Source organism: Gossypium hirsutum, chromosome A02 (assembly GCF_007990345.1).
Source record: "Gossypium hirsutum isolate 1008001.06 chromosome A02, Gossypium_hirsutum_v2.1, whole genome shotgun sequence".
Taxonomy (NCBI): domain Eukaryota; kingdom Viridiplantae; phylum Streptophyta; class Magnoliopsida; order Malvales; family Malvaceae; genus Gossypium; species Gossypium hirsutum.
Genome location: NC_053425.1, coordinates 107,606,436 through 107,619,568, shown reverse-complemented (window position 1 = coordinate 107,619,568; position 13,133 = coordinate 107,606,436). Strand labels below are relative to the sequence as shown.

Here is a 13,133-nt window from a genome sequence, read left to right as displayed (position 1 = left end):
AGTTACTGAAATGAAAATAAATTTTTAATTAAATAAATTTAATTTAAACTGCCATGTACGACATCTAAATTAATATTTAAACTGCACCATAGGACCGTTTAACTCAACTAAAAAATTCAGATCAGATGCAATAAATTATTTAATAATGAACATTTGGTAAAATAATTGAAAGCTTGTGACGGCCAAACCCACACCATATATCTTAAACTAAACAAATCATTAAATAATTGCATTTCTTAAAGAACAAATAGAGACAAATGAACTCATCTCCTTTGGCATTAGTAGGCTACGGTAACAAAACATTAACGTTAGCCATAGCCAACTAATCATTGTCTTTTTCCTGCAATTTATGTCTAATAATCGATTGAAAAATATGCCTCTATCTTGCCTGCCTCTAATAATGTCTGATATATATGTTTTCTATCTTTTGTACTTATACATTACACTGGTTTTCTAGTTGGAAAGAAAATGCAGGCCGGTGATTATGTGATATCATTGGATGGTTTTAGATTGTGTGGCCAACTGTTGATCTTCACTCGGTTTCCGATTAGTTTGCAAATAGTTGAGGTCCTGAATGTTGTCGGTTGGCAGCTCGGCATTGTTAAAAGAGATGCCAGAACTGCCATATTATGGCCAAACTGGTTATGACACCGACAATGAGAGCTGATGAAGTAGACCGGGAACTAGCTGACACATCGACCGCCATGGGATCGGAGGTCTTGAGACTGCAACAACCATAATTCAACATCAGTGGCAAAATAAGTTCGATGTGATGATGATTGGGAGGTGCTCATAAATGGTGTATACGGCATATGCAGTTGCAGCATGGGACAGTGCTGAGGTTTAGATTTTGGAAGTGTATATGAAGATGAACATTTAAAAAAAAAATAGGTAAAAGTACCATAATGGACTTCATAGTCCTTTTACCAAAAAGGTACATGAAGGCCGTCTTGGGACTAAACAATGTATGGTCCCTCCCCCATATGGCTCCCAATTCCAAACCATAAGAATAGGGAAATTTCAACTGACAGATATGGATTGACCATGATTTGTTTAGTAGCTGATCGACTAAATCATAATAGCTAAGGGGCTTGCAATGCAATTATTACCTTGTGGAAGGTGTAGTAGGGCAGAAAGTAATGACATAATCAGCACCAGCGCAGGTAAAGGTACTGGTTCCATCATCATAAGCATAGCTATAAGCAGTAGGACATGCTACCTTGAAGAATTTCGAGTACGAGCTCGGCTTACACGTATTGGGAGTCGAATAAGCGCCACTGCAACAATATTTAGGGTCCCCGAAAGCATTGCATGCACTATTACAAGCCACTCCTTCACTCCCATCGACAACTTTAAGTTCCAAAGGACAGTTACTGTTCAATTCCGCAGCACATCCGGCTGAACTACAATTACCTCCTTTACCACCATGTGGAGATACCATCATTGGTAAATTGTATCCATCCACAAGGCTAACGTCATAAAAATCCAATCCCGAAGCTCCGTTCAATGTAAACTCCGCAAGGGTTGCAGGAGGGATAGCACCAGCACCAGAGCATTCTATCGTAGACGAACCGCAGTCTCCAGTGAGACAAGTGAATTTGCCAGAAGAGTCTTGGGTACAAAGAGTTCGACCCCATAACCGACCTGACCAAGATGTCGGAACATCGATAGATTTCGATTCTCCTTGTTGAAGAACAAAACCTGTAGGTGAAAGTGGTGGGATTCCAGCACTTGACAACACTCCTGGCCAAACTGTATAGCTGCATTTGTTTATGATGGTAAACGTCGACGAACGAGCACCTGTAATAAAACCAGATTAAAACCAACAACAGGAGCAAAAACAACAACGACGAGAAATGAACTCGGCGAAATGATTTATGACCTGAGAATAGTTGAAGGAAGACGAACATAACCAATACAATCGTAAGTTGCAGAGCAGCCATTGGAAACTATATTTGCAAACACTTTGGTGAGTACTAAGAGTGTTGCATATATATATAGAAAGTAAATCTAATGTTGATGTGTGGGTACCATGTGATGATATGGGCAGTGGGGCAGAGCAAAGAAGCATGTATGATGAGGCACATGCTCAACCTGCAAACATTTGCAGTCGGCCATTGCTGTCCAAGTAATTTTTTTTCTTTGCTTACTTAGGAAAACCAAAACAAATTGTCGCTATAAAGCTGACATATATATATATAATAGTAGAATACATCAATGATGAAATAGGCTTTTGGAAGTATTGATGAGGTACATTGGGATTTCTGCATATTTGAGGTTGCAGAAAGGACATCAGGTTTGCAATTTGAGGCTATGATTTTGATAGGTAATTTGAACATATTCAAGAAGCTATGAGTCTCATATTTTTAACCAATGGCAGTCAACTTATATATGCAAGTTGTCGAGGGTAATCACCAAGCAAGTTATACAAGGAGTTGACAGGGATGATTATTGTGGGTCAAATTACGGTTTTGGTCCTTTTACCATGCTCAAGTTAGAGATTTGGTTCTACCTGAACTTTTTCTATGTGCCTCTCCACCATACGCAACATATACTTTAATTTGACATAATTTGGTTTGGCTCTCCAAAATTTTGAAAATTTTTCAAAGTTTTATCAGAGTTTTGAAATTTTTAATTAGGTCTCTCTATTTTTTTTTTTTGAGGTTCTCATTGCTTCTCTCAAAAAAATTTAAAAACTAATTAAACCCTTCATAATTTTTAGAAAATTCTTCAATGCCCCTCAAAATTTTTTAAAAATTTTAATAGACCCTTAAATTTTTTGAAGTATTTAACTAACCCCCTCCCAATCTTAATGGCATGTTCCCCATTGATTTAGTTTTTTTTATTATCTTTTATAATGTCATTAGTTAATCCAAATAGTTTATTAATTATTTCGATTAAAATACAGATGTGATTTTTTTTAAATTACCCTTTCTAACATTTTATATATACATCAACATAATAATTTGAAAAGAATTCTTGTAAGAAAATTCAGATCAAAATTTTAGTCTAAGCTATTTATTTCATAAAAATAGAATGATAAAATTACACTAAATTAAATTATAAGGACTAACTTCATAATAAAGGAAATATGGCCATCATTGTGCAACTTGTCAATATTTTAAACTTGTTGGGTATAAATCTTGATTGGATTAAGGCTGCAAAACATCATTATCTAGCTCCATTATGCTCAACTCAACATAGGATCTAGCTGAGGCAAGTTGGTGAGCTTTGTTCAGCTCACTTGACCTTCATTTAGGATTTTACTTGTTGATGCACATGAAGTGTTAGCATAAAGGAATTTTGGCCCTTATATATATATATACCTTTACTAACACATACAAGCAAGCAACTTGACTGCAATGGTCAATTGGGGGGTTTTATTTATTATTTGCTAAACAGTTGACTACTTGTGAGGAAACAGAGGTCAATGTCAAAAGATCATGCGAACGCCTTCGTGGCCTTACACCAGCCGTGAAGTTCTAAGGCAAATGGTGAAGGATTAGACTTGTTTGAGATTGGGTTATTTATTCAAATTTGGAGGATTATTGTGAAATTTGAAAGGGCTTAGATAAAAATGTTAGTTTTAATAATGGGTTTCAGTTAGATCTGTTTGAGTTTGGTTATTTGTATGGGCCCGAAAGTTTGTACAAAATTTGAGAGGGTATAGACAAAAATATTAGGCCCGAAAAATGGGTTTAGGCAAAAAAATTAGGCTCGTTTAAAATATGGGCCAGGCTTGGACTTGAATATTCAAGGCCCAAGCTCGACCCGACTTGTTTTTAAGTTTATAATAGTTTATATTTTGTTATTTATATATATATTATGTAATTTAGAACACATTAAAAATTAAACTTATACTAAATATATTATACTACGTAATATAAACATTAAAATAATGTTAAGATAACTATATAAAAACTTTTAATAAATAAAAAATATTAAATATTAAAATAATATAATATAAATAATTTTTTAAAAAAATGAACGAGCCTAAAATGAGCTTGGGTTAGTCTTTTGTAAATATGGGCGGGTTTTAGCAAAATTTTAGGCCCATATTTCAAGTTGGGCGAGGCTTGGACAAGCATAAAGTATGTTAATATCATGCTTAGGCTCACCCCGACCCGACCCATGAGCACATCTAGTTTGAGCACATAGGCATAGACCAGCTTCCCCAATGGCAAATTTATCATTTAGGCCTTTAAAGTTTTATAAAATTACAAAATAATATTATAAGAAAATTGTATTTTAGTCCTTAGAAATTTATAATTTGTTTTGCCCCTAACCAATTCTCTAGCTACGCCTTTTTTGAACAAAAAAAAAGTGAGACTCATTTAAAATATGGAACGAGCTCAAGTTCAAATTCAAAGCTCGAGCATGATATGACCCAATTTTCTTTTAAGTTTAAAATTGGCTACTTTTTTCTTTTGTTTTAAATTTTGTTTATGTTTAAGAATTTAATAAAAGAAAAATATATAATGGCCATAAAACATATATATTTAATAAATATTAAATTATAATTATAATATTTTAAAAATTAGAATTAAAATGTTCGAATCTTAAAATTTTTGAGTTAAACATTTACAAATACAAAATTTGAGATTTATATTTCGATGCAAGGCCTCAATCTTTCGTAGCCCATAAACATCTTCTTCCTCGTTAGGCCAGATCCAAATACTTTGGGCTTCTTGTTAAAGTGTGTCTAATGCTTCATAATGGGCCTTGTAGGCTGTAGCATTGCTTCGGCTGGTTCTTGGCTGTCCGGTACATGGAGGCCAATGTAGCATGGGAGTATAAATTCGGAATCCAATCCGTAATAGTTTGAACAAGTAACTTAAAATGACTTGAGTTTGAGATGACCCGACAAAAAGGTTTGATAGGTAAATATGTATGACTATAACACAAAATTAACTAAATTTAGAATGATTGACCTTAAAATAAATATACAAGATAACACGATTTAAACAGAACTTGAATGATAAACTTTAAAATCGATCTCAAACTCAATTGATCCAATTCAGATTCATCAATCCAAGACTAACTCCATCCGTCCATAGTTTATTAAGCCTTTGTGGAAAGATCTTCCAAGATGCTGATGATAAACTTGATGAGCAATCGCATGTTTGCTGTGTTGTTGAAAGCAATCGAATTACGTTATGCTAACCAAATAAATCTTTGACACTTTGGGTAATTAGCGGCCACCTCAGACACTGCCCTACGCCCATTCACGGCTTGAACTTTCATCGGACTTTCTGAGAGGATTCTTACAAACACCTTGCAAGCATCCACTCGGAGAAGCTGGGAAACATAGCCCAAGTTGGGTTCTCAAGCCGAAAAGACATTTTTACCGAACACAGTAGCAGGGATGATTGCTGTGCAACATTGAACACAAGGTCTTTACCAATTATACCGAAACTCGCATGTGATATCAACGTGGTGCAATCACATTTAAAAGCACGTGTTGAGCATTAACCTTGACTCTAAATGACGATTATCCAATAATAAAAATCTATTAAGTAATGATTTCCATTATAAAAGATATAAATAACTCAACTCCACTACCTTCTTTTCCAAGACAGGAAAAAAAAAGTAATGTTATATTGTCAAAAATAACCCCATGAACACATATTTATCATTTCAACTCCAAATTTAGTATCCAGTCTTTTATATTCGAGTTTCATCATGATCAAATATCATGAGTGGGTTTTCTCCGAGGGCAAAATTAGAATGGCTGGCAATGTCTCGGTCTCCCTTAAAATAGAAAAATTTTTATTTAAGCTTTTCAAAAATTTTAAAATTTTAAATTAGTATAAAACACGATAAATGAATAATTGGAAAAATCAAACAAAAATCGAACAAAACTCATCCATAATGTACTCGCACGTTAAAAATAAAGACCTAAACATTACAATTACAAATTATGAAATTCGAACATGAATATTCAAAAACCGAAAACCGAGCCAATTAAGAAAATTATGTGGACCATTAACCAACTACTTAGGACCACGTTCTAGAATCAATAATCTAGAAATGTCAATTCGGAGTCTATCTTCCAGCCGCCCAGTTTGAATTTAAGGTACAACAATACATATCTAAATTTTCTGCCTTCTAGAAAACGGGTTCAATCCCGCCAAACAGGACCAAAATGTAAAAAATAAAAAAATAGCTTTAATTTTGAAATTGAGCAAATTTATTTCTTTTAAAAAAATTAATTATCTTTTTTAAATTTTAAAAGTGAACAAATAAGAACAATTAATCAAGAAGTTAATGTTTTACATCAATTGTACATATTTTTTTATTGGTATAATGATAAATTTAGCTCTCAAAATTTACACATTCTATTAATTTGGTCCTGATTTAACAATGTTATCCTGCAACATTTGTGTAAATGTTGAGATTAAATTTGTTTAACTTTTTTAGAATCAAGGTCAAAATGACAAATATGTAAGCATCGAATGCTAAATTTATTACTATATCAATTAAAATTATGTACAACTGACGGAAGACATTAACGTCGTGATTAATTGTCCTTAGTTGCTCACTTTCAAATTTGATGAGGATTAAATTGCTCTAATTTTTTGAGAGGGACCAACTTGCTCAATTTTGAATTTGAGAGGACTGAAGAGATCTTTTTACCTTAAAAAATTGGGCTAAATTCATTTCGATATAAATTTTTCTTATATTGGAAGGAGTATATTTAAGAAAGAATCCACATCGGTATTTTAATCAAAATAATTAACCGTATTTAACTACTTGAGCTAACTAATAATATTATAAAAATGGGATAATATAATTTTTTACCCTTGAACTTGGTAATTAGGTTCACTTTGGCACCTATACTTTTGTTTGATTCACTTAGGCACTTGAACTTGACAATTAGGTCCATTTTAGTCCTTGAACTTGAAGAGTGCCACATCATCCTTTGAAAATTAATATATATATAAATTTTTAGGTGATGATATGTTATAATCTTAGAGTGTCACGTTTAGTATTTTAATAACTAGGTTGGTGGTTGAACATGTCAAACTATCGATTCCTAATTTAACCAGTTCAACTGGTTCGATTGTCAGATCGACAATAAATATTTTTTTATTAAACCGACTCAATCTATTCAATTGTCAATTTGTGTCACGACTTTCAAATTTTACCAATTTCAAGCAATTTTTAAGTCAATCGATCCAACCCATTTGTTTAAACTATTACATCAATCTGTTCTCTATCCATCCAATCCTATTCTATTCCAGTGGCTTTATTCACATCATCAAATCTTTACATAATTCAAATTCAGAGACCAAAATGAATTTAGTTGCCAAATTCAATTACTAAAGTGGACAAAAAAAATACATGTACCAAAGTGAATCTAATTCTCAAGTTCAAGGGCAAAAAAATACATTATCCCTATAAAAATTGAGAAACTAAATTAAACTAGATTAAAATATAGAGATTAAATATAATAAAGGGACTAAAACCAAAATTCAGCCAAAATTAAAGGAATGTTGTCCTGGAAATTATATGGGGCACATAAAGTGTACGAGCTTAATAGTCTTTGATAGAGTGCTATTTTAGAAGGTGAAGCCAATCAAGAAGACTTTATTGATAGTCAAATAAGTTCTATTAACACCATATTCTAGAATCAATAATCTAGATGTTTTGGAGGGGTTTTTTTGCAAATAAAAAAATTTAAACAATGCCTGCCGACTACTTTGAATTTAAAGTACATTAGTATAATTATTTCTTATTTTTTATATAGTTTTTTTTTCTATTTATTAGTTAGATTGGTACGAGTATTATTATCAATATAAGAGTTCGAGTGTACTAAAGCGTATTATCCTCCTATTTATGGGTTTGGGAGGAGATATGATCCGAACATATGATAAGATTGTTAAAAAAAAAATTAAGTTTCATCATACATAATTGTGATATATGGACGAGAATGGCTAGTCTCTTAAACATGGAAACTTATGTTATAGTCCTTTTGAAAGATATAAATTATATGGTAAAATTGTATTTTAGCTTTAAAATAAATTAAATTCTTGTAGAAAATGTAAAGTTATAAGCTAATATAATGGTAATTTCGTATTTCGATACTCACAAAAATTTATAACTCAAATTGGGTTCCTCTAGAAAAATTTATAGCTTCACTCTCGATGCAATGTGTGGGTTTCCAATTTCATCATGCGCATATGCCATGTATGGATTTTTCCTTTCGGATTCTTCTCGATTCTTTGTTCATTGTGTTTTGTATTGATTTGATTTGATTCTATGTTGTAATTGTTCGGACATATATTTGTAGTTACATTGTATTTGTGAATATATTCTATTTGTTTTCGGGGAAAAATTAGACATTATTTTGATACGCCTTTTGTATGGACAATTTACATATTAATTCAAATATATATTTTTAATACGCTAAATTTAAATTGTTCATACAGTAGGTGAAAATGTGTCTAAAATTTGATACATGTGTTTTAAATATCCGAACTAGCATTTAAACCCAAATTGGCAACTAGGCTAATAAAAGGAATTGATTGATATCGATCTTTTTGAGGACTTAATTAAAACTTTTTGAAGTTTGGGGATGTGTGATGCAATTAAAACTTTTTGAATTCAAGATTAATTTGAAAACTACTTTTGTTGACATTTTAGGCCCAAGAAACTGTCCATAATTTTTAATTTTTCCACCAAAAAGAAAAATAGTTTAACAAAAAATCGACATCTTCCAATTCCTTGTCAAAATTATCTGCTGGAAAATAGAATGAATCAAAAAGCTTCTAAAATATAATATGGGATTAATTGTACTAGAGTCCTCTTACAATGGTCTAGATTTCAAATTGATAACCAAACTTCAAAACATTGTAATTGAGTCCTCAAAGTATTGATATTATATCAATCAAGTCATGTTTTAGCCTAGTTGTCAACTTGGGCATTGGACACAAGCAAATTTAAAACACATGGATCAAATTTTAAATACATATTGTACCTATTGCAATTGCAACCCGTGTAGATAGTACCCTTAAAACTTAAGAGGGTTTTTTTTCTTCATTTTTTTTCATTTTTTTTATCACATCGGATACAAGCTATCAATGTGATAGGTGCATATATGTTTGAAATTCATTATATGTTCTAATTATATCTACCTTTTCTTTTAAATAATGCCTAGAACTACTTATAGTTCACCCCAACCTATAAACAGGGGATAATGCGCTTCAGTGTATTTGAACTCACATCCTCATGCATTAGCAACAATGCCCATGCCAATCGAACTAATACTCAATCGACCAAATTAAAAGAAATTAAATTGAACTATTTAAAAAGCACAATATTTTTATTTAAAATAATAATTAAACTATTCAGTTACATACCTACCACTAGGGGTGTTCAAACGGTCGATTCGGTTAATACCCAAACCGAATTACTCGAAATGTAAAAATCTGTAACCATTAACCGAGTCAAAGTTTTTTTCAAATACATTAACCGAACCGAAATTTATGTCTTTTTTTTGTTAAAATAAGTATAAAACATATAAAAAAATACATTGCTAATGTTCATTCTCTTTGTTTTTTAATAGTTCAAAAAAACTTTAAATGGAGGTAAAAACAACAAATAAGACATTAGAAACACTACGTAAGTCTTGAAAATTAACAACCAAACACTATATTATATATAAAATATATTATTTATTTTGGTTAATTACCTGATTTCGAACGGAATTATCCAATAATCGAAATTTTAAAAAACTATTAACCAACCTCTAACTAAACTAAATTCAACTATTGACTGATTAATCGAATTAGATCAACTTAATCGGTTAATTCAATTTTAACTATGTATGAAATATTAATATGACATATTTATATATTAGGTCCCAATATTATTTTTCCTTCTAGAAGAAAGCGGTGGCAATATGGTTCCAAGCTGATGAAATGGTCCCAAAGTTTTTGTGGTATCCTGTACCATTCCCATTAAATTGAAGATCTTTTTGGTCTCATGCATGTTCCCAATTGCGGCTAAGATCATCTATAAACCAATCATCATTTATTTATTTATTTTATTATTAGAGGTGTTTATGAGACGAGCAGTTTATTTAATTCGTTATTTCGATTGGTTAAATTTAAATTATTTTGATATAATTTATTTAAAATTAATAAATTTTTAAAAAATATATTAATATTTATATATTTTTATAGTTAAAATTAAATAAATGTTTTTTTTATATTTTTAAAGAGTAAAACTTTCTATTTAAGTAAGTCCGACTCAATCTATTAACATATTAAGTTGAGATCATCACTCATTTTCAATTTTGAAAAATAAATTATTGTTAAATTTATGAGTTTAAGAAATACTAAGTTTGAAGTTTAGGGTTAAGAATTCAGAGTTCAACATAAAAAAAATAAAAATTATATATCAATAACATAATAAAAATTACTGAAATATTATTAAATTATTAAAAAAAATCATAGCTAGTCTTATTTCTAATAATAAGCAGAATTTCATTCACACACAATTTAATAAATCATGGTCTAAATAGTAGTATTTAATTAACAAAGAAAAGCTTAATTTCGATCTTTAATAACTGTAAAAGTACAACGGTTTCTCAGAGTCTGCTTCCTAAATATCAGCCAAAGCACAACAAAGGCCGATAAAAAAGAGTACGTGGCACAATAAACGACTCTAATTTCTCCCGCTAAACTCGCCGGTCGTTTTTTTTTTTTGCCGTCGTTAGTAAATCAGCTTTTTTTTTATATATATATATGTACTTGACTGATTAACTGTACAGATTTATGGAAGTTTAAAAATCGTTGATGAGTTCAACTTCCAAACTCGGTAGCGTGAATGAGTCGAGTCGGTTTACCAGCACTGATCGGTCTCCCAACTCCTCCCTCTATATCCTGAAACCCTAGAAACCGAAGTCAACGGCCGTTGGTTTCTCCATACAAGCTTACTATCGTAAACGGCTCGTTTTTGTGGATCCGATAAGGTACTGTACGCCGCGTGGATCTTCATGAACTCGTCCGCCGACGAATCTTTCCGATCGATTGCCGCCACGTCTGGATGGCAAACTCTAGCCAATCGGCGGTACGCCGATTTGATTTCCTCGTTCGAAGCACCGACGGGAATCCCTAGAACTTCGTACAACGACGTGCACGTCGCCATTCCTTGACGGCTTAGGTAACCGTTCGTCGATCCTTTCTGTTGTTGCGAAGTGTAAGTAGCGGCGGAGCGAGGTGGCCGGAATTTGGAGCGGGAAGTAGACGGCGGAGAAATCGGGGAAACGGAAAGAGAGGTTGAGATATAAAGAGAAGAGAGCATCGTATGATTCGGTTATCAGAGTTGCTATGTTTCGAGAAACAATTGGATGGCAAGGGATATAAATAGCGAACAAAGAGTGTTTTTCTTTAAAATAAAAAAATAAAAAATATAACTATATGTACGAATAATTATAAAATAAAATCAATTTTAATTTAAAACAAAATATAACTAATAAAGTTTAAATTGTATCATAAATTTATTTTAATGGGCCTTTTATAGACAAATTTATAAGTTTATTATGTATTAATTTATAATTGTATTATTTTTAAGGGACTAAATAATTTTTTTCCATTTTTTAAGAGGGATTGAATTGAAATTTTTTTACAGGTTAAAGTTTAATTTTACTATATTAATTTATAATTTTTTTATTTATAAAAAAATCGAATTGAAAATTTTTCATTGAGAGTTTCCCTTGCGAGTAAAAACTATCTATGACAATTATATATGGTTGAATTGGAGACCTACATCAACAAACATAGAGTCTCGACTTTTGCCAAAGTTGAAATTTTATTTTATTTATCGATTGAATATAGTTCAGTTGACATCATTACTATTGTAATAAGTAAGAGAACGTAAGTTCGAGCATATTTATACGTATATTATTTTCAGATATAGGGACTATGAGCAATACTGGGAAGTGTAAAAAAAATAGATAAATTACAAAATTATACATAACTTTTATACAATATATAATGTCATACATAAACTTTAGTTTTATCGCTTTTATACACGAAATTTTGATTTGATTTAATTTTAAAAAATCACTAATAATATTATCGAATCAATATCATTTTTTGTTGGATATTACATACACAAGCAACCATATCAATCCAACATGAAAATAAATATATATGCTCGTTTTCTTTAAATATATAGAACTGAATCAAAATCAAAATATTATATGTACATACGAACGACAATACAAATTATGTATAGTTGCATCAAATAAAAATAAAAATATTAAATTCCACATTATCCATAAATTTAATATTTACTAAAAAAGATTTATTTTTTATTTTATTTTGTTTTATTTTTCCAAATTTTAACTACGGTTATTTGGGTGACGGCGAATAAGTCCAATGCTTATCCGATTAGTGGTGGTCAAGTTTTGGCTATGAGTCAGCCACTGAACTCTGCCGTTTTCAATTTCTTCGTGCTTATCAAGATTTTTCTTTTTCCCTTACTTGTTTTATGTAATTAATATATATGGATAACAATTCAAAATAGAATTACTTTGGCCGATTGAGTCTTAGTTTGATTGCATGAATATTGTTGTCAATATAAGAGGACGTAGGTTCGAGTGTATTAAAACGTGTTATCTTCCTATTTAAAGGTTGTGGAGGGACTATGGGTAATTCTAGATATTATGTAAAAAAAAACAGATATGATCAAAACCCATAATAAAATTGTTCAAAAAAATTGTTTAAGTATTTTTTATCTTCAAGATAAATATTAATAGAAGATTTAAATATAAGTTTTTGTCATTATATCAATGGTTTAATTTATATATATTTCGTATTGATGTAGATGTATATGTTTATTTGAAGTAATAAGTATTACATTATTATAATACAAATAGACTGTTTGATAATCATAAAGTAGAATTAAATTATTACAAAAAAAAGGATTAAGAGTTTATTAGACCTGATCATAGGTCAAGTTTTTGGAAGCCTATTTTTTAGGTTCGGGCTTGACTCGGCTCGAAAAATAGGCTTAAAATTCTATCCAAACTCAGCCTACCCGTATTAAGTTTTTTAGGATTATTTTTTATATAAAAATAAATTTTAAAAAAATATAATACATCAAATACACAAAAAATATTC

At 30.8% G+C, this 13,133-nt stretch overlaps 2 protein-coding genes across 2 annotated transcripts; both read right to left on the bottom strand.

The window, feature by feature from the left end:
* Positions 1-202: 202 nt before the first annotated feature.
* On the bottom strand, positions 203-2,133 carry LOC107936528 (pathogenesis-related thaumatin-like protein 3.5). Its single transcript, XM_041081183.1, has 4 exons — positions 2,032-2,133; positions 1,883-1,949; positions 1,110-1,800; positions 203-725 (listed from the first exon to the last, which is right to left on the bottom strand). Exons 1-4 carry the CDS (start codon positions 2,116-2,118, stop codon positions 602-604), a joined length of 969 nt encoding a protein of 322 aa, XP_040937117.1. The 5' UTR covers positions 2,119-2,133; the 3' UTR covers positions 203-601.
* Positions 2,134-10,538: 8,405 nt separating this feature from the next.
* LOC107936524 (chaperone protein dnaJ 11, chloroplastic) lies at positions 10,539-11,360 on the bottom strand. The gene has a single exon (XM_016869270.2). It carries the CDS (start codon positions 11,308-11,310, stop codon positions 10,849-10,851), a length of 462 nt encoding a protein of 153 aa, XP_016724759.1. The 5' UTR covers positions 11,311-11,360; the 3' UTR covers positions 10,539-10,848.
* Between the last annotated feature and the right edge of the window lie 1,773 nt (positions 11,361-13,133).

Excerpts from the sequence above, each read along its gene's own strand:
- LOC107936528 (XM_041081183.1), bottom strand. The coding sequence starts at position 2,118 with ATGGCCGACTGCAAATGTTTGCAGGTTGAGCATGTGCCTCATCATACA. Across the intron at positions 1,801-1,882 it reads CTTCCTTCAACTATTCTCAG|GTGCTCGTTCGTCGACGTTT; the intron begins GTCATAAATCAT and ends GTTTTATTACAG. Across the intron at positions 726-1,109 it reads CCTACTACACCTTCCACAAG|TCTCAAGACCTCCGATCCCA; the intron begins GTAATAATTGCA and ends TGGTTGTTGCAG.
- LOC107936524 (XM_016869270.2), bottom strand. The coding sequence starts at position 11,310 with ATGCTCTCTTCTCTTTATATCTCAACCTCTCTTTCCGTTTCCCCGATT.